At 57.2% G+C, this 21,220-nt stretch overlaps 1 protein-coding gene across 12 annotated transcripts in view; it reads left to right on the forward strand.

The window, feature by feature from the left end:
* The first annotated feature begins 707 nt into the window (after positions 1-707).
* MAN2B2 (mannosidase alpha class 2B member 2) overlaps positions 708-21,220 on the forward strand; it is a 32,823-nt gene continuing 12,310 nt past the window's right edge. For 9 of the 12 annotated variants that reach the window (XR_005357150.1, XM_038533061.1, XM_038533062.1 and 6 more), the window contains exons 1-11: positions 1,951-2,151; positions 4,061-4,207; positions 6,658-6,763; positions 8,385-8,557; positions 9,321-9,409; positions 10,579-10,756; positions 12,197-12,395; positions 14,262-14,452; positions 15,362-15,500; positions 17,070-17,203; positions 18,826-19,100. Coding sequence is in view for 11 of the 12 variants with exons in the window: in XM_038533061.1 (XP_038388989.1) it covers positions 2,014-2,151; positions 4,061-4,207; positions 6,658-6,763; positions 8,385-8,557; positions 9,321-9,409; positions 10,579-10,756; positions 12,197-12,395; positions 14,262-14,452; positions 15,362-15,500; positions 17,070-17,203; positions 18,826-19,100 (1,769 nt within the window). In the remaining variant the exon portion in view is untranslated. Of the gene's footprint in view, positions 849-1,950; positions 2,152-4,060; positions 4,208-6,657; positions 6,764-8,384; positions 8,558-9,320; positions 9,410-10,578; positions 10,757-12,196; positions 12,396-14,261; positions 14,453-15,361; positions 15,501-17,069; positions 17,204-18,825; positions 19,101-21,220 lie in introns of those variants that run through there. The other 3 variants (XM_038533070.1, XM_038533060.1, XM_038533065.1) reach the window with 3 other exon arrangements.

The following is a 21,220-nucleotide window of genomic DNA, read 5'->3' on the forward strand; positions in this document are numbered from 1 at the left end:
ACGTTCCTTTTTCTAGATCACCCAGAACAAGTCCTGGGCACCTAGTGGGTGCGGGGGCCCGGTTCGGGGGCACAGGCCAGAGGACCCATATGTGGCACTGGGCACACATTAACGTTGCCCCCAGGGAGCACCCAGCACCGTGTATGCTTTTCCCGGGGCTTTGACTCAACTGTGCAGCGTCTAGGGGCATCTCACTGGAGCACGGAAAACACGGCTCATGCCGGCTTTCTCCAGAAAACTGTTGGTGACCAGGGACAGATGTCACAGAAGTCACAGAATCCAGAAACCAAAATAGCCTCCTGAGGCTGAGCATTCCAGGGCCTGTTCCCAGAGAGTTCTGCTCCTACGCTGCAGCCTTGTCTGCAGGGAAGGCCAGCTCCCTCGTCAGGGAGAGCCGGCGTTCAGAGGATGGCACCCAAGCGGCCCCCATGCTCTCCCCAGCCCTGGGGGCACCCAGCCTGCAACCCTGACAAATTATGTCTGGAGCTGGAGCTCCATGCTGTGGTATCTTGTGACGGCAGCTCCAGTAGACCGTGCTCACCCTCTGCGGACCAAGCTCGGGGAGGCGGCAGAGAGAGAGTCGTCCACTCTGCATGCAGAGGAGGTGCCAGGTCCACCGTGACCTCTGGAGGGAGAGGGAGGGATCAGAGATTGGGCAGGTGAGCATGGGCTCCCAGGGGACAGTGTGTGAGGTGAGAAGCCTCCGGGTGACAGTGCTCACGGGAGGCCCAGGGACACTCGTCTTACCAAGCTACAGCACACAGGGAGCTCGGAGATGGGCTGCCCCCAACCAGCCCGGCCGACGAAGTGGGGCCAGGGCAGCACTGGGTGTGCTGGGGGCTCTGCAGGTAAGAGGACACACATAAGAGCCCAGGGGCCAGCACCCAGCAGCCAGAAGCAAGGTCAGGTCGGTCCCCGTGAACCCAGTGAGGTCGGAACGGCAGCGGGACCCACTGCCAGCTGCGGAGGGTACGGGAAAGGCGCTCCTGGGGGGAAAGAACAGACAGGTGACACACACCTGTGCCTGTTGTCTCAGGAGCCACTCAGGATGACTGGGTCCAGACACTGAGGGTACCCATCCCGATGAAACGTCCAGACCCTTTGCTCAGGTGCCAGCCTGACTCAGGTTCCAAACCCAAAACCCACAGATGGAAGGAGACCCCAGGTCCCTAGGATAAAGGAGTTGCAGGGCCCGGCAGGGGCCTATTGGAAGCATTCCTCCCCCCCTTCCCCAAGGAGGCTTCTGGTCATTGACTGGACGCTGGGGAGACGGGATTCCTAGTGCTTTGAGGACCGCAACTTAAATCAGCACCAGACTTTCTGGGGTGAGGAATTCAGGAGTGATGCAGCTGGGTGAGTCTGGCTCAGCATCCTTCATGAGCATCTTCCAGTAAGGACTCTTGCAGCTGGATGGGGGCAGGGTCAGGAGGGGTGGCTGCAGAGCCAGTCCAGGCTGTGGGTGGGACGCCTTAGCCCCTCTCTGTGTGGCCCCTTCAGAGCTGCTACAGGGACCTGGGTATGGAGGCTGACTTCCTAGAGGTAGGGTTCCAAGGGGGGAAGCATCCCGGGAGAGCCGCCCTGGGGCTTGGGATTCTGCTTAGATGTGGACATTATTGGAGCACCTGGGTGACTCAATGGGTGAGCATCTGCCTTTGGCTCCGGGTGTGATCTCGGGGTCCTCAGATCAAGTCCTGCATTGGGCTCTTTGCAGGGAACCTCTGCCTATGTGTCTTTCTCTGTGTGTCCCTCATGAATAAATAATTAATATCATAAAAAAAAGAAAAGAAGTGGAAGCGTGGACAGGACTGGAGGGGAGGGCGGAGCAGGAAAGTTGGTGTCCATGTGCCACCCCTGGCCTAACTCAGGTGACAGCAGCACCTCTGCTGGCCCTGCTCCTCCTGTTCCTGTCAGCTCCTCCCCCAAGTGTGCTGATCCCTGCTGTCTGTCTAGGGGACCCATCCCTGGTGGCCTGCAGGGACAGCCAGAGCAGCCCCCGGCTCCCCTGGCAGCAGCATGTGGTCGGTCTGCTGGCTCCCCGTGCTCACACAGCTGCTGCTGCTGCGGTTCCTGGTGGCTCAGCCTGTGAGCCCCATCAGGGTGTTCGTGGTGCCCCACAGTCACATGGACGTGGGCTGGATCTACACGGTGCAGGTAGGTGCCTGGTCGCTGCTTCCCACACGCCCCTGGAGCTCAGCCTCCTTCTCCTGCCAGATCCCAGTGTGGTTTGAAGCCTGGGGTCAGCTGCCACCTGGGGGGGGACCAGCCTGTGTGAGTCCTGACTCTGCTGGAGACAGAGGACACTGACCAGGGCTCGGTGCTGCTGTTCTCTGGCTTCAGTGTCCCCATCCGTGCCAAGGAAAGTGGGATGAAGAGGCGGGGACCTGACTCAGGCCATGGTCCCAGTGCGACACTGGGGCACCCTGGGTGGACTGTGTCCCATTTCGGAGCCTCCGGGTCCCCCTTCCGTAGGATGGCACTGGCCTCCCACCCTTTGCACTGGTTTTTCCTCTGCCCAGAAGGCTATCCTTCCACACACCTGCAGGACTCAATCTGCCCCATCCTTTGGGGGGGCTCCACAAAAGGTGCTTCCTGGCCAGGCCTCCCTGGCATCCCTGTCTGTGCCCTATTTCCTTCCCCATCCTCCTTTCCTGCCACATTACTTGAGGGCTAGTGGACAGTCCTTGTCCCCACTAAAGGCTAGCTTCACAGGGCACAGGTTGGTTCATTTTATTTCCTGACACTCCATACATTTCAGACACAAGAGGGACACCAGGAATCACTGAATGAAGGAATGAAGGAATGAATGATGAATGATGGAAAAGGAGAGGGAACAGCCTCAGATTGTCCAGGAATCTGGGCTGGTGACTGAATATTGTCACCCAGGCTACCTCCAGCTCTTTTGTGGGAAGAGGCAGGAAACCCAGTAGAGAACAAACAGTCTCTGGGATTAGGGATCTGGTAACTTTCTGAGGTCGTTGCTAAGTGGGCAGCTGGACTCATCAGGAGAGAGAAGCAGCAGCAGGATGTGACTCTGGGCAGTGGGGGAACCTGGTCCTGGACTCACTGGGCAGCCTCTGGGGGACACTCGTGGGCCCTTGGAGATGGCTAAAGGGGAGGAACGAGCTTGCACCCCTCAGTTACAGAGGAAGAAACTGAGGCCCAGAGGGGGTTGGTGACTTGCCTGAGGGCACCCAGGAATGACCCCCACCGCCCACTCCTGAAGCCTCTCAGCCCAGGCTCATTAACTCCTTTTTTTTTTTTTAAGATTTTATTTATTTATTAAAGATAGAGAGTGAGAGAGACACAGGCAGAGGGAGAAGCAGGCTCCATGCAGGGAGCCGGACGTGGGACTCGATCTAGGGTCTCCAGGATCACACCCCAGGCCGAAGGCGGTGCCAAACCGCTGAGCCACGGGGACTGCCCTTATTCACTCCTTTCAAGGAGCAGGTCTGGGCACCGCCATGTGCCAGCCTGGAGACAGCTATGAGAAACAGGTGCGGCTGCATCCTGGGAGCCCCCAGCCAGAGGGGGGAGGTGGGCAGGCAGGTGCCCAGGACCAGCCAGGGGGCCGGGGCAGCTCCTTTCAACTTCTGGTCTCAACACCGGCTCCCCTCATCTCAGCCCAGGCAGGCCCCGAGGGCACCCTGGACCCCCTCCCCTGTCACTCCATGGCTGCACTGCGCTGTCTCCACACCCTAAGGGCCCCTTCGGGAAGCCGTCCCTGATCCCTGGTTCAGGCTGGCACGTCCTCCGCCCACGTCGTGTGTCATGGTCTGGAACGTCATCTCTGTCCCAAGAACAGCAGTATCTCAGCAGAGGTGGGAGGGTCATGAGGCCCTCTCAGGCCCAGCCGGCACTGGGTGTCCAGCACCTACAGGGCACCCGGGGTCCTCCAAGTGAGCAGCAGAGGGAGAAGCAGAGGAAGAGCCCTGGGCGCATGCCTGCAGGGGGTGGCGGGGCCCAGGGACACGATGTCACTCTGCAGTTTGCTCCTGGAGCCTTGGGGCCAAGAGTCCGGGAGCCTCCCCAAGGGCTGGTGTGACGGCGGCCCCCTCCCCAGGAGAGCCTGCGGGCCTATGCTGCCAACGTCTATACCACAGTGGTGGAGCAGCTGATGCTCCAGAAGCAGCGCAGGTTCATCGCGGTGGAGCAGGAGTACTTCCGGCTGTGGTGGGATGGCATCGCCTCCTACAGGCAGAAACGCCAGGTACCCCCACCTACAGGGGCCTCCAGGGGGAGGGTGGGGTGCCAGGGCTGTGTGGCTTGAAGCTCAGGCCCAGACACACTGGGCGGTTCCCAGGCTTGTTACCTCAGGTTTGGGCTCAGACCCTGCCCCCAGGACAGGTTGGGGGTTTTTTTGTTTGTTTTCTTTTGTTTTTTTTATAAATGTATTTTTTATTGGTGTTCAATTTGCCAACATATAGAATAACACCCAGTGCTCATCCCGTCAAGTGCCCCCCTCAGTGCCCACCACCCAGTCACCCCCACCCCCTGCCCACCTCCCCTTCCCCCACCCCTAGTTCGTTTCCTAGAGTTAGGAGTCTTTTATGTTATGTCTCCCTTTCTGATATTTCCCACTCATTTTTTCTCCTTTCCCCTTTATTCCCTGTCACTATTTTTTATATTCCCCAAGTGAATGAGACCATATAATGTTTGTCCTTCTCTGATTGACATTTCACTCAGCATAATACCCACCAGCTCCATCCACGTCGAAGCAAATGCTGGGTATTTGTTGTTTCTTTTTTATTATTATTATTATTAATAATCATAAACATTTATTAAGCACCAAGAGTATACTGCAATGGTTGTTATATAAAAGCTTATTTAACAATATAGTGTCCCTGCCATCAAGCTTACAATCTAAAATGAAATACAACAAGAATGCTGTTAAGACTACCTCAAAATTTCCTTAACTTAGAAATGGCTATTTTGGCAAGGAAGTGAGGCAAAATGGCCTATCATTTTAGGTACAATGTTAATAAGGCTTTGAACATGATCCGGATGTCAGTGTGCAGCCTTAAGCCAGCACCTCGACATTTCCCTCAATTATATTAGGCTTGGCTTGGTAAGAAAAAGACCACTTAGAAGTTGGGTAAGAAGAATGAATTATTTCAAATTGCCTTGTAGGACTTTAAACAGAGAAATGCTTACCAGCCTGAGTTTTTCCACAGCCAGGAAAAACTCTACAAAAAATATTATGAGCTCAATCAAGCCCGTCTTCTATGTATTTGTCGTTTCTAATGGCTGAGGAAGATTCCATTGTATACATAGACCACATCTTCTTTACCCGTTCATCTTTCGATGGACACCGAGGCTCCTTCCACAGTCTGGCTATTGTGGACACCTGCACCCCGATGTTTATAGCAGCAATGTCCACAATAGACAGGTTGGGTTTTAATCAGCCTCGTGGCGATTGGTGTAAAGTGTCAGCCTGGCAAGCCAACTGAGCACTCAGCTGGTGCTGAATGGGGTCACTTCTGACCTCAGCACTCCGGAGGGGCCCTAACCCCACCTCCTGCGTCACCGACCCCACCGACCCCTGGCCCCACGGGCACGCAGCTGGCTGCCCTCCCAGGTGCCACAGTCCCTGAGTTAGTGGGCTGCAGGAGGCATCACAGGCTGCAGGAGGCATCACAGGCTGCAGGGTCACAGAGGCCTCACCCCATAGGGAGGCAGCCTGGGACCCGGCTCCGCCTGAGGCAGGGGTGCACGCTGTGAGCTGGGGGGCCCGCCTGCGCAAATGGGAGTGACCTCCCCCTCCTCGGAGTGGACAGGCCAGATGATGCAGGACGGGAACACCTGGGAGGACGCTGTGGACCTGGTCCCCTCCCTGCCATTCACCTTCCTTCAGAGCAGTCACCGATCGTGAACGTCAGGGAGGCTAGAGACGTGCCCAGGGTAGTAAAGCTGAGAAGGCAAAGCAGAGAGTCAGTCCCCCCAATCAAACTGGGGGCTCTTCACCCTGCAGCCTGTGGAATCCCGAGGAGGAGCCTCGCAATCATGGGCGCCGGCTCTGCTTCTCACACTGGATTAGCTACACTGTTGCGTCCGTGTCAAATGTCCTATGTGGAGCCTTACACTATGTTACACTATGGTTATAAGCACCCTCTCCTGACAAGCACAGTGAAGGACCTGGGCGCAAGGCTGCTATGTCTAACTGGTAATTTCAAATGGTGTAGAGAAAACCCTCCCAGGTTACAAGGAGATGGGGGAGCGCTACGGCAAACAGGTGAAGAAGGTTCACAGTGAACGAATCCGCGGAAGGGCTCAGATTCCCCGGGAGCCACTTGCATACTCCTTGCAAGTCTTTCAGAAATTTCAAATTATTTCCACAGCGAAAAGGTAACAGATGTGGATACAGACATGAAGACACAGAAAAAGATAGACAAGGAGGTAGAAACAGAGGTAGAGAAAAAGGTAGACATGGATGTAGAGACAGAAGTAGAGACAGAGGTGGACACAACAGAGATCAAGTACAGCCAAGGGCCAGGTGCTGGCGCGGGGGGTGGGAGGCAGTGCTGACCTGCTGCTCTTGCAGAATGAAGGCACGGCAGGACTTTGATGGAGGACACCATGAGACGCCGGAGGCATGTCCCCACAGATCCAGCCCTACTGTGGGGTTCTATCCTGGCTTTGTTCTCTCTGCTTGCCACCAAGGTCCGCCATCTCCTGGCCACGAGACGCCTGGAGTTTGTCATCGGGGGCCAGGTCATGCATGATGAGACCGTGGCCCACTTTGATGACCAGATCCTACAGCTCACAGGTGAGGTCCCCCTTCCCCATCCCCCGGGTCTCCTGGGGCCTCCAATCAGACTGGGACTGGGTTTCTGAGCCCAGGTCTGAGCCCCGTCTTCCCCTCTGAGCAGGACCCTGAGGCCAGTAGAAACAGGCATTGGCGAGTGGCGTCCTCCTGCCAGTGCTGCTGAGTGCAGGGCTGTGGACGTGGACTGGAGACCACATGGCCTGGCGCTGTCCTGCCTCTGCCCATTCCCAACCCTGTGACCCAGGCAAGGGACGTCACCTCCCTGGGCCTCTGTTTCCTCATGACTTAAATGAGTGTGAGTGTGATGGCACTGCCTACCTCCCAGGGTAGTTGTGAGGATCAAATTCGGACAATTCATTAGAGCACTGGGAGTGGAGCCTGTGGTTCCCAGAAAATGAGTAGTGAGGTTAGATGCCATTGCTGCCTTCCCCACCCGTACGTACAGGGCCACAGCAGCAGCACGGTCACCCTCCAGCCTTCCCCCAAGGGCCACCACCACCACCACCTGTATCATCTTACTACCACCAACCACACTGACTGCCACTGCCCCACATACACCACCTGTGTCCACATCACGATGACCATCATCATAATCTCCAGCATCGTCACAACTAGCTTCGTGACTTCACAGGCCCATCCACACCCCAGCAAATACCGCCACCCACTCCCACTTCATGGCCATCACCCCTCAGGGACCTCCTAGGTCACAAGCCCTGTTTCTGCCCGGTGCAGCTACCACTACGGCTACCATCACCACCACCACCATTACCATGCACATTTGTCCTAAAGACACTTTCCTCTCCATGTACCGAATGCCCTCAGGAGCAGCAGCTCACCCTGTCCTCTCCGCAGGCTGCTGTGAGCACATGGTCTCCAGTCTCCATGTGCTCAGATGACCCTGACCAAAGAAGGGCCAAAAGTCAGTGGATGGGCTGGGTCTTCACTCAGGCCTGTGACTGCAGCCAAGCCCTGAGGTCACTCCATGACACAGGGGCCCCATTTACCCTTGTTGTAAACCAGAAGGATGGAAAGGGATGCTGTCTAATGACCTGCTCACACTGTCTCCCCTGACCCCGGCTTGAACGATGGTACTTTCTAGCCATGAATAGCTAAAGCCAATGAAAATTGATCTCTTGAGCTGGGTGAGGTATCGTCAGGCCTGGCTTGCTCTGGCTCCCTGTCTGTAGAGAGGACTGTTCCTCAAGCTACCCTCCCCCGATCCGGTGATGCTGTTGAGCATTCCCTGACAAGCTCAGGCCCCACAACCCCGAGGTCTTCCCTCCCACTGCTGCTTCTTCCTCGTCTCCTCTGCTTCCTGCCCTGAGTTTTCTGACACAGTACGTGGTGGCAGGCCTGGGAAACAAGAACCAATGTCTGGCACTAGTCTGGAATTTCTTTCCCCTGCAGCACTCAACCTGACATCAGACTCATGGGGTGGCTCTACAGTCGTGAATGAGTACATGGAACATCGGGTGATCCTGCCGTGGCACCCTCTGTGTTAGGCCCTCTTGCAGCACACCCCAGGATGGCACTCCAGCCCCCTGGAAAGGCAGGGGCCCTGAGTGAGCAGGTGGGGAGGGACCACCCTCCTGTCACCAGCAAGGCAGGGCTCTCTTTGCAGAAGGACACGGCTTCCTGTACGAAACCTTTGGGATCCGGCCAAGGTTCTCCTGGCAAATCGACTCCTTTGGTGCATCTGCCACGACCCCCACCCTATTTGCCCTGGCGGGCTTCCATGCCCACGTCATCTCCCGCATCGACTATGCCCTGAAGGACACCATGCAGAACTCGCAGGTGAGCCGTGAGCCACATCCGCTGCTGCCTCTCGCCCCTGGTCCTTCCCTCTGTGTGCAGGGCCCGTTACTAAGCCCCTGCTGTAGCGAGTATCGTGTCTTGGGTAATAACGCTCTGGGACAAATGCTGGCTGCGGCTCGCAGCGGTAGACAAGGGTACAGGTGGGCTCTAGCTGGGCAAGAGGAGAACATGTCCTGAGCCCCACCTCATGCCACGCTGTGCGCAGAGTTCACTTCCCATGTCAGCTCATTTCTGCCGCTGCTGACTCTGTGAGCTGCGTGGGGCCCTCCCCATTCCTCCCATGCAGAAACCGAGTCCCGGGGGACTCAGGGAACATGTGCATCGTCCCAGAGCCAGTGCTTAATAGAACCAGGATTTCCCCCTGCTTTGTAACCCTGAGCGGGTCCCAGTCATGAGAGCAATGAAGAAACAGACCAGAGGATTAGTGAGAGGTGAGCAGCTCCTGTGCCAGGAGGTCGTCAAGCAGAGCCAGAATGAGCTTCGCTGGCAGGCCTTGGTAGAGAGGGTCCTTCCCCGGGGCAGGCGGCGGGGGTGGCGGGCAGTGAGCAAGCGGGCTGGCTCCCACTAGAGGGCAATTTCCACAAACATGGGTGGCCTTGGGGGGTCAGAGGGAATCTAGAGGAGGCAGCGGAGGGGATGGCCCCTGGAACCACTGAGGGAGACCCAAGTGGGGCTGGAGGAGGCAGAACCAGGGCCACCGTGTTGCCCCTGGGCCGTCACTCTGTTCCCTCTGGGTTTGCAGGGGCTGCAGTTTGTGTGGCGAGGGTCCCCAACCCTATCAGCTCAGCAGGAAATCTTCACGCATGTCTTGGACCAGTACAACTACTGCTCGTGAGCACCTTCCTGGGGAGCCCAGTTCAAAGCACTCTCCCTGTGTTACCTGAGAAACGACCCACCCTCCCGTGCATCCTCTTGGGACACTCTGGCTTACACAAAGAGAAACTGAGGCAGGGTCACTCAGCCAGGGTCCCAGGGCCCACAGTGGCAGAGTCAGGTTGGTTTGGACAGACTATTTCCAGGCCTCTAAAGCATGGGTGCAGCCAGGCTGTGGGCTCTTGGGACGAGAGGCCCTGGGTCCAACTCACTCTGGCCCTTTCGACCTTGAGGCCATAGAGAATTGAGCTCCCCTATCCTGGAAAAGGAGAGATTATTGGGCAAGGTGAAGGATTTCATGACCTCTTCTCTAGCCCACGCTGTGCACCAGGCAAGTTCTCCAGGGCTTTCCACTGATGTCCTTTATTGATTCTAACAACCATCAGGACATTAATGGATGAGGATACCTGAAGCTCTGAGGATCCAAGTGGCCACTCCTGGATGCTGGCCCGGGTCACCCCTATGTCACTCTATGCTGCCTGGAATGAGGCAGGGGGGACCCTAACTGGAGCATCCGGACCCTCAGGGTCGGTCTCGGGGTCTGTGTCATACAGACCAAATTGGAGCCTGAGACAAAAGGGAAAATCCGAATACTGCCCTTGCACTTGGGGGGAATGTTGGTATTCTGTTCATCGCCATTTGTTTCACATTAATTCTGAGTTTTGAAGCATGACACCAACTTACCTCCATGTCACCTCCTGTGACTGGGCTCCCCCTTACACTCGCAGCCCAGGGCACTGTGCATCACAGCCTCACCCTGCCCCAGCCCTGCTCTGTGCTTTGGACTCAGGTCTGAGGGTACCACAGTGGCCTCCGTGAGATCCCCAGTGGGAATGCAGACTGTGGGCTCCATGGGGCGGGGGAGGCAGTGTGGGCCCAGGGAAGGGGCCGTGTTCCAGGCCCCACAGCTGGCAAACTGTGACATGTGGATTTGAGCCCCATCTGTCAGAGGAGCTCTTGTCGGCCACCATTGACCCTCCCAACACACAGGTGTGAGAAGGAGGCCTGAGCGCCGATCTGTACACCCTGAGCTGCCCTGTGGCCTGGCCGCACCTGCCTGTCCTCCTGGACCCCGAGCTGCCTCCCCTCTCAGGGCGGGGCTCCTCTAACCCTTCTCTCCCCTGCAGGGAAGGCTTTAACTGGGACGGCACTGCAGTCTTCCCGAACTCACCGCCAGACAGGGTATTTCACCCGAAGTCTGTACCCATCACTTGGAACAATATCAATTACTATGTCAGTCTCCTTGTGGACAATGTGAAGGAGCGAGCCACCTGGTTCCGGACACCGCACCTCCTCTGGCCCTGGGTAAGGTGGGATCCCAGGCCTCAGTGACCTGACCACAGCCCTGGATTCCTGTCCAGTCTCACCCAACCATGCTCTTTCCAGGGGACAGGCCAGACAGCCATCTCAGATCCGAGGTGGTGCCTCTTCCCTGCACACCACAAAGCCTCACCCCTTCCACCAGCTCCTGCCACCACCCTGGACTCCCCAAGCCTCTCTCACCTGAAATACAGCCCTGGCCCCTGCCAGCCCCCAGTTCCACCCAGATCCTTGATCTTCCTCTTCCCATCTCAGTGTTGGGACATGAGGCTGGGGTAGGAATCCTGAACCCCTGCTCAGACCCTGTGTGCCTCGACCCCTTTGGGTCTCACTTTCCTCATCTCTAATGTGAGGATCATGACAGTCCCTGACTCACAGGCTGAGACTGAGGGGAGGCATGCCCCGTGTCAGTGTCAGAGTGTCAGACACTCCCTTCTCCTCTTCCTCTTTGGCTTCCTCCTCAACATTACATTCAGATCCACCCCTCACTAGCCTCCCCAGGGCACAAGGCACCTTCTATGTGATACATTTGTCTCATCCTCTTAGTCTGCCCATGGGCCTAGAAGGCAGACACTGCTGGTATCCCATTTTGACAATGAGAGACCTGAGAACCAGAGAGGTCAAGGGATCGTCCTGAGGCCGCACAGCTACTTAGCAGGGCAGCTAAGATGGGGATTTGTGATCACACCCTGGCTGGGCATTCCCTACTCTGTCTTCTTATGTCTTGAGTGCCTATGGGAAAGTGCACAGAGGGTCAGTAAATGTGGGTGATGGCTGTTATCCCTGGCATTCCTAATTTTCATATTATTATTGTTAATGATATTGATGAAGAGTCATACTGCTGGTCTTTAAGAAAGGCCCACGGAGTGAAGTAAGTCAGAAAGAGAATTCCAACCCTGCACAACCTCATTTAATGTGGTTCTAAAAGCATCAGATGTAGAGAAAAGAGATGAGTTTTTTAGTTCCCAGACTTGAGGGGTGAGGGAGGGTCAAAGGTACAGACTTTAGTTATATGAGAAACATGTGTTGGAGGTGTAATGTAGAGCATGATGTAAAACCTAACAAGATTTTAGTGAGAACAGTAAGCAGAAAGGAAGGAGGAAAGGAAGGAAAGAAGAAAGGAGGAAAGGAAGGAAGGAAGGAAGGAAGGAAGGAAGGAAGGAAGGAAGGAAGGAAGGGAGGAAGGAAGGAAGGAAGGAAGGAAAGAGGGAAAAGGAGGAAGAAGGTAGGAGGGATGGGGGAAGGAATGAGGGACGGAGGGAGGGAGGGAGGCTCGCAGGAAGGAAAGGGACACAGGGCTGCACTCGGGAGCTGGTGGGGCCTCTCCAGGCAGAGCGGAGGGCCCTGGATGGCCGAGGGAGGCCGCTCGCCTGGACTGGGCTCAGCCCCGCAATCACGGGGGTCGCGCTGTGGCCCGGCCTGCAGGGCTGTGACAAGCAGTTCTTCAACGCGTCGCTGCAGTTCTCCAACATGGACCCGCTGCTGGACTTCATCAACAGTAACTCGTCCAAGCTCGGCATCTCCGTGGAGTACGCCACGCTGGCCGACTACTTCGAGGCGGTGCAGGCTCACAACGCCTCGTGGCGCGTCCACACCCACGGGGACTTCCTGCCCTATTCCTCCGGTAGGAGCCCGGGCATCCTAGGACGGCAAGACATTCCCGGGACGCCCGGGAGGCTTCCTGCTTCCCTCCCCTCATTCCCTTCCCTTCCAGGAGATGCCCCAAGGAGCCCCTCGCAGGAGCTGCCTCCCGGGGGCGGGCGCTGCCCTGACCCGCCCGACAGGACGGCTGCTCCAGCCCCTGGGCCCCCACCTCTCTCTGTGCGGCTGCCAGGGGGAGCTGCACGGCTGTCAGGCCTTTTTCTGTCTGACCAGCATTGGTGGCCGGCCAGAAAATCCCGCCAGGGAAAGAGGCTACAGGGATGTGTCCAAGGTTGCACTAGAGGAGGGAGGTTTCTAGCTGTGGGCGGGGTGACAGGCAAAGCGGAGCGGGCCCATGAGTGCGGGCGCGGTCACAGGGGAGGGGGCGAGGCTACTCCCAGTGGGTGGGGTGACAGGCCATGATGTGGGCGGGGCTGTTGGGGAGATGGGAGGGACACAAGGGTGACCTAGGGATAAAGACAGGTGCCATGGGATTCCATGTGGATGTGGCTCACTCAAGACAAAGCAGCTACAGTGGAGATGGGATGGGCCACAGTGATGGAGGGGATGGGTACAGTCCAGGTGAAATTGGATATGTTGAAGTGAGGGGCTGTTACAGGTGAGGTGCGAGGGGATACTACAGAGACCTGGGAGTGGATTCCAGACAGAGGTGACACGTGCAAGTGGGCGGGATTACCGTCAGGGTGGGCGTGGCTACCCTGAGGTAGACAGGCTGACAACTGAGATGAAGGCCACATCCACAAGGCTTTGGCTGCCATCCTGTGGGAGGACATACAAGGGTGTGAGTTTGGCTGGGGTGGAAGTGGGAGGGGCAAATTGATGTGGGCTGGTTACAGGTGCAGTTCCAGGACCATGTGCCTCTGGGCGTGGTTACGGTCCAGGTAGGGGTACTGTTCAGGTAGGTCCAGACAGGGCGATGTCCAGCAGGTGTTCTGTCCTGAATGGGCGTGGCTTGCTGTAACCCCCCAGCAGAGACAGTGTTTATGTGGAGACTGGACAGGTGCGGTGAGCCCTGGGCCCTGCTCTGGGTCACGGGCGCCTTAGAGCTGAGGCTGTGGAGAGCCCCTGCCTGGCCAGGACACTCAGCCTGCTGGAGGGGCTGTGGACAGCACATCCACCTGACCCCATGGCCTGTGGCCTTTCTCCGGGCCAGTGGGGCTACCCTTCCTGGTGTCCTCAGGCCGTGTGGGGAAGGTCAGGGAATGGGGACACAGGCCAACCTGGGAGGAGGCAGGGGGCAAGAACAGTGGGAAGAGTCAAGCAACTTGTGAGACCCAGCCAGGGCCTGGGGAGGCACTCCGCACCCCCTCCTCTCACCAGAGCCCAGAACAGGCGTCATCCTCTGGGTGCAGGTCAGCACAGCAGCTAGGGAATCCCTCAGCAATCCCCCATCCCAGCTCCCTGGGCTGCCAGTGGAACCCCACTGATTGCAGGCTTCCCCTGAGTCACAGGCAAAGGCCTCTGCCAGCACTCAGAGCACGTGCCAGCTGGTGCTGCCTGCTGGGCTCCCACCTCCCCCTGTACTCCTCAGAGGTCTCCCAGGCCCTTGGCTCACAGGCTCTTCAAATTCCCAGGTCCTCCCTGGACTGTCTGGTCCCCCATCCCAGGCCTGGCCCAGCCCAGCCTGATCCTCCCACCTGCCCCAGCCCCCACAACAGGGATCCACGGGCCATTCCTGGCCTGGCTGGACAGGAGTCTCTGGCTGCCTCTATAGGTGACCCAGGCAGAGCCAGACACCAGGCTCCAGTTTCCCCAGCTTTACTGGGCTTGGGGTCTGGAAGCCCCCACGCCAGGGAGACTCATGCCAACTGCCAGCTCTTCTCTCCAGATCCATTTCAGGCCTGGACGGGCTTCTACGCCTCCCGCAGTGGGCTCAAGGCGCTGGCGAGGCGAGCCAGTGCTCTGTTGTATGCCGGGGAGTCCATGTTCACACGCTACATGTGGCCTGCCCCCCACCAGCACCTGGACCCGGCCTGGGCCCTGAAGCAGCTCCAGAGGCTCCGCTGGGCAGTCTCCGAGGTAATGTCACACCTCTCAGCATGATGTCAGGTTGAAACCTCCTGTGTAGTGCACTTCCCCAGCCCCTGGTCGCTAGAGGTCACTTTCCAGAGGAGAACACTGAGGTGGTGGGTGTGTGTGGACACTGGACCAAGGCTAGAATCACGTCCTGACAACGCTCAGCTGGTGGGTTCAGTAGGCTTTAGAGCCAAAGGGCAGAGGGTAAAGGGCAGACAGGAGAGGCGTTAGTGTCCTGTGTGGATTCAGTCCTCCTCTGCCGGTGGCTTCAGGCTCAGGACTGCCCTCTCTGAGCATAATTCCCTCCCTGGACAATGAGAAATTCACGCCCACCCCAGGGTGGCGAGGCTACTGAATGTGATAATGTACATAAGGTGCTGGGCACGGTGGCTGCCCCATAACAAGTGGTTCCGATCTTCCGTCTCCACTTGTCCCCACTGTACAGATAGGAAAAGTGAGATCTGAGAAATCCTGTGACTTGTCATACCCAGCCAGAAAGGGTCATGCTGGACGTGACATTGGCATGCTCACCTGAGGGAGTCACTGGCAGATGTGTCACTGGGGTGAAATGGGTAGACCTTAGAGTCCTTCAGAGGGGGCTGGACAAGAGGCTTCACTGGTAGAGTCTCAGGTTCCCTCGGGCCGGAAAGTTAATCCCAGTCCCACTCTGGCGCAGAGAACGGAGGGTGCCCGGAGCATCCCAGCGGCACTTCCTGGGAGGCTGGACAGTGGAGGTGAAGCAGGGGCAGGTCCCTGACAGAAGTCTCCTCTCTTCCCGAGCTAGGGGACACAGTGGGTCTCCGTGAGCCCCTGGGGAGCGGGAAGGAGAGCCAGCACCTAGGAGGTACCCGGGTAGGTGGTGTACAGAGGCAGGCCAGATCCCATGTTTCCCCCAATCCTGTCGGGACGCAGGTCCAGCACCATGATGCCATCACTGGGACCCAGAGCCCCAAGGTGAGAGACATGTACGAGGAGAATCTGAGCTCAGGGATGCAGGGTGTGCAGGAACTGATGGCCTCCATCGTCCGTGACAGGACCCCAGCCCACTCGGGTAAGCGAGGCCTATGTATGGTGGCCCTGCAGGTCAGTGGTGGGGGGCGGCTCTGACCATTTCTGAGCACAGAGCCTGGGGTCAGGGAGAGGATCTGAACAACCGGAGCCTCAGACCCTGCCACCACATATCCCTGTGCAACCCTGACCTTGGCCTGAGCTTGGCAAGTGCTTGGCTGCTCAGAGCCTGTGTGTCCTGTGTGTGTGTGGGAAGAAGGGTGACGTTGCCATGAGAGTGAGGCCTAGCGGCCGCCTCAGCACTCTGCACACAGTGGTTACTGAATGCCGGGAGGGTCTGTAAGCTCGGGGCTGTTATCCTCACTGCGCAGCTGAGGACACAGCAGAGCCAGAGGCTGTGGACCTGTCCAGGGTCACTCAGCCAGGAAGGAGCAGAGCAGGGCTTGAAACCGTGGCCCCGTGCTGCAGGGTTACAGAGCATGCAGGTGTCCTCGGGGATCTGAGCCCAGCCTGGGTCCCCCAACTCCCTCGTCAGTGCAGTTTGAGTGCTGATGTCCAGCCTCGTTGATGGTGAGGGTTCCACATGTGCAGATAACTGGTCATGCCAGTTTGGGCCTGAGGAGGTTTGAGAACCTCCCCCTTGAAAGGCCCAGGCACCAGGACACCGTGGTGTCTCTCCCAGTGCCTGAATGTGACATGTACAAGGCCTGATGAGCCTTCCCTGCTCCCCAGCCCAGCATGCACTCTGTCATGGGGCACCCCTCACATCGGCCCTCGCTGCTCCCCTGGCCGGCGTTTCCCTCCCTTCTGAGTCTATGTGCAATGCCATTGGATCCTCAAACTGAGGAAGGCCCACGGGGACCAGGTAGCAGCACACAGGGTCCCAGCCCATAGATCCTGGGGCGGCTGGTACAGACCTTTGCAACAGAGCTGGAACCTGGGGTCGGATTTCCCTGCTAGGTGGGACCGGCCGTTCCCGTGACCTCACCTGGGCGGTTGCCCAAGCAGTGAGCAGAGGGAGGTCAGGAGAGGTGTCCCAGCCATGGGGACAGCCTGGGCAGGGGCTCGGGCCTGGAAGTGTGTGATGTGTTTAGGAATCATCAGACATGGTCAGAGTTTACCTCACTGAATAAATAAAGGATGGAACAGAGAGGGAGCCCAGGTGCACATCGCTGGGGCTCACACGTTGGGCTAGGCGATTGGACTGGACCCTCCAGCCTCCCAAAAATTCTCCCGTCCATCCCGAGGCCAAGCACTCAAAGCTTGGCAGCCACACCTCAGTAGCAGGCCAGGTGACTGTACATCTCCGGGCCTGTTCAGTCCAGTGGGGCTGTCAGGGGTGATGTGTGAGGAGCATGGGGACCCTCTCTGTCAGAGGAACACTGTGTCTTCCCTTCCAGCCTCTCTGCCTGGGGACCGGGAACAGAGCACTGAGCAGAGTATGGGGCCCCTGGGTGTAGCAGTGACTAGCCCACTAGTCCCTGTCCTCAGGTGCCCTGGCAGCTATACTGGGATGTGTCTCTCCTGCCTCCAGTTTCCCATGTATCCAGGGGTACCCAGGTGTGTTGGGTGAGTCCAATGGCAGCAGGTAAACTCAGTTCTCTGTGTGCAGACCAGGAACCTGTGGGACACTCTGCCGCGGTCTACAACCCCCTGGCCTGGACGGTCACCACCATTGTTACCCTGACTGTGGGCTTCTCCAGGGTCAGCGTCACAGATGAGTCAGGCCAGCAAGTGGCTGCACAGGTATGGGTATGACTTCCTGCACGTGGCACAATTGCCGTTGCTGACACTTGCTCTCTGAGGGTGCTTCAAGAAATGGGAACAGTTTAAGTGAACATGTGACAATGGGTGCTCCCTTGGAGTACATCCCCATGGGGACCCTGTCCAGTGAGGTTCCGTGGGATCCACCAGGAGGCTGGCACTGGGCTATGGGCCTCTGAAGTGGCCAGAAGGGCCCCACTGTCCCTTCCCAGGAGGTTCTCCTGGGTCATTTGCACTGTTTGGGAGGCCCTTCTCCCGCCCCCCATCCCCCCCCACCCCCCGCCATGAGGCATCTTTATATTCTGAATGTCAACTTCCACTTTGTGTGGGAAAGACCCTCATGGGGCTTCCTGGGGCACTTGGTGGAGGTGCTGATGTTTCAGACTGGCCTGCCTGAAGGTGTGCGTACCCAGATGCCAGCATGCCCATGATCTGTTCTCATGTCCTTCCACGGCCAGGAGCCAACAGGGCCCCAGGGACCTGCCTGTCCCCCAATGCCAGTGTTTCCCTGCAGAGGGGCAGGAGCTGCTGACCTCAGCCATTTAGCAGACACTCCGAGGGCACATTCTGCTCCCGCCAGGGCTGAGTGCTCATCCCCAGGACGGCAGTGCCACCGTGGGGAGGCTGTTGCAACACTTGAAGGACACGTGTGGTGTGGAGTGATGACCTGGGGAGCCAGGGCAGCTGGCTTTGCTTGACGCAGAAGGAGGAGTTCATGTGACGTGGGCAGGGAGATGAGATAGGCTTGCTCTCACAGACCCAACTCCTAGCACCCCCTTCTTCCCCCACATGCAACAGCATGCAGATAAATGCTCTTAGCAAATATTTCTGGAGACTTGCTTTGTGTCAGGCCTGCCCTAGGGGCCAGGTTTCCTTAATAACCAGGCATATGAAGTCCCTGCCTGCGGAGGACTCATATTCTCACCCTGGGTGACAACAGGAAACAAATAAGATGGTGTGGAATGTGACAGATGGTGGTGGCTCTGAGAGGAAGTTCTCCAGAGCAGGATGGGGGCAGGTACGGGGTGTCTGCTGAATGTCCCACAAGGCCTGGGTGGGACGCTGTGTGCAGACATCCTGGGGTGACTAATGGAGGCCCCAAAGCTACCCCCAGCAACTGGGATGCTGCATGCTTCCCCTAGAGAGTGAGGGGTTCCTCTGAGTGTACCCTGTGTCCTCCTCCAACCCTCCCAGTTCAGGTGACAAGGGGAATGGGAAGGCCAGGAGGGGAACAGGAAAACACCCCCTTGGGAAAGTTGGAGGATGTGAAATCAGGGTCCCCTCAGAGAGCGGACCCTCCAGGGAGAGGGCACATCATGAGCAAAGGCTCAGAGGCAGAAAACAGGGTGCTGAGAAAGGAGGGCACTGCTGATGCTGGACCCTGAGGAGTGAGGGGCCAGGGAGGGAGATGGGGCTGGGGAAGGTCCTGTTGAGCAGGGAGGATGACTAGAGGGAACTCAGCACAGTCCAATGATGCAAAGACCCTGCTGCCCGTGAGCAGTGAGCGCCTCGACTAGGAGGTGTGCAAGTCACAGGTTACTGAGGACGCTGAAGGTCTTCCAGGCCTGAAACCAACCACATTGCCCTATCCTTCTGGCCTGCAGATCCAGGAATCAAAGAAGACACAATCTGCATATGACCTGCATGTGCTGACCACAATCCCAGGGCTCAGTTACCGATACTACAGCATCAGGAGCACCGAGGGGACCCAGGAGGAGACGAACCAGTTGGGTGCCAGTCTGGCCAGAACCTCCAACTTTGGCCGCAAGAAAAAGACACCTGCTCGTCCAAGGGACAGGCACCTGATTCACGTGGAGAATGACTGTTATACTGTGTTCCTGGACCGGGACACTAACCTACTGCACAGCATCTGGGAGAGGTGAGGCGCAGCCATGGTGGCTCTGAGGCAGAGACGTGCACTGAGACCTGGGCACGTCATTTCCCCACCTGTCTCAGTGTCCTCATCTGCTAGGGGAAATCATCAGAAGGTGACAAAGGCCCTCCTTCTGTTACCCTCTCTATTTCTGCAGTTCTGAGACTAGACAAGTACAATAGAGCCCTTCTTGAATCTGACCATTTCAGGGCTGTTGATCCACATCTACCCACCTTTCTGTCCATCCATCCATCCACTAACTTTTTGTTCATGCATTTACCAATGGCCCAATCACCCATCTATCCTCTCATCCCCACAACCGTCTTTATAGCCACACACAAAACAACCCATCCACCCACCCATCCTCCTCTTCCAGACACCCTCTCATTCATCCATCCATCATTCATCCATCCATACATCCACCCATCCATCCCACCACCCTCCTTCCAACAATCCACCGTACTCTCAGTTTTCTATATATTTATCCAATCACACATTCAACAATCCATCTACTCACTCAACTATGCACCCATCCATTCACTACCCTCCCATCCACCATATATCTACCCACCCATATACCTAACCACACACTGGTCATCCATCCATCCACTCATCAACTTTTCCACCCATCCATATATCCACCTACTTACCACTCATTCACCCCTACATCTATCCACTAACCACTCGATCTATCTATGTATCTGCTTATCTGTCCATGTCCACCCATCTATACATCCATTACATATCCATGCATTTAGCAACTAATTGTTGACAGCAGAGAAGGCAGGTCACCCCAGGAAAAGGACTCTCAAGTGTTTGGGGCCAGCCCTGTCCATCATCAGGCCACATCCCAGATAGTTGTCATGCCACCCCAAATGCCTCTGCCAGAACAGCCAATTATGTTTCCCAATGTGACATCCAAACAGGATTGGAAGTGGAGGAGGAGCAGGAAGTCTGGGAAGAGTAGCTGGCAGAAAGTGAGGGGAAGGAAAGAGAAGGGAGCGGGCAGCATGGGTGTGAGGTGAATGGCCCCTGGAGCTCAGCCTGAAGGCAGCTGTCCACAGCTCTGCAGCCACAGAGCATGAGAAAGTCCCCTGCAGTGGGGCCCATCACAGCTCTTTCCTCATCACTCCAAAGATCCTCTTGAGAGAGGATGTGGCAGGTAGGAGGAGGGCCCAGTGGCCAGCATAGGGGGTGTGGGGAGCACCTGGAACCGGGGGAGGGCCAGACAACTTCTGAGCCTCCCTGGTCAGGACGTGGAGGGCAGAGTCCCCAGGCTGGCCTTGGGATGGTTCTGAGTCAGGCCTCGCCCCCCAGCTAGACAGTGATTGCTGGACCAGCCCCACCTCACATTCCCTGTGTGCACCCAAGGGAGGCCTCATCCTCAGCCACATCCCCCACCCAACATTTCTGGGTGTACAGCTCATGGTTGCCGACCATCCATCTGACCCCAAGTGTCTCTATTACCTTTGGCTGGAGTGAGGACTGGGTATTTCTCATAAGACTCTGAAATCCCCTCCAGGGTAAACTGCTAGCTCAGCACCTGAACTCTGGTAACAGAGAAAAGGAGCTGTGGGAATGGAGAGCAGGAAGCGCAGAGGACGCTTGGTGGGCAGGAGGCATCTGGAGCCGGGCCTGAGGACTGGAAGGGCCAGAGCATCCACGGGCACAGACGAGGGGACAGCTAATTCCACGGAGGCAGTCTCCTGTGCAGAGGACCGAATGGGAGGCCACCATGTACAGACCACCCCGGGCCAGGTTGTGTTGAGGTTGAGCTTCTCTTCTTACATGACAGCACTGTGGATATAATTCACTGACCATGCACTTCAGCCATAGAAATGGTCCCCATCTATGGTATCAGGACACTCACGGGCCCTGTTAGCATCACCATAGTCATGGCCCTTCTCACCCTTCTGTCTGGATGTGTCTAAATTGGACATTTCATACCTTGGGATCAACTCCAGTTAGCCCTTTGGGGTTGGCTTCCTTCCCTAGAATCATGTGTTCAAGCTCCCCATCCATGCTTCAGGTGCATGAGGGACTCAGCCCTCCTTGGGCTGAGTGTTATTCCCACGACAGATGGAGCACATTTTGCCCATCCAGTCTCTGGCTGATGACGCCTGGGG

Source organism: Canis lupus, chromosome 3, assembly GCF_011100685.1.
Source record: "Canis lupus familiaris isolate Mischka breed German Shepherd chromosome 3, alternate assembly UU_Cfam_GSD_1.0, whole genome shotgun sequence".
Classification (NCBI taxonomy): domain Eukaryota; kingdom Metazoa; phylum Chordata; class Mammalia; order Carnivora; family Canidae; genus Canis; species Canis lupus.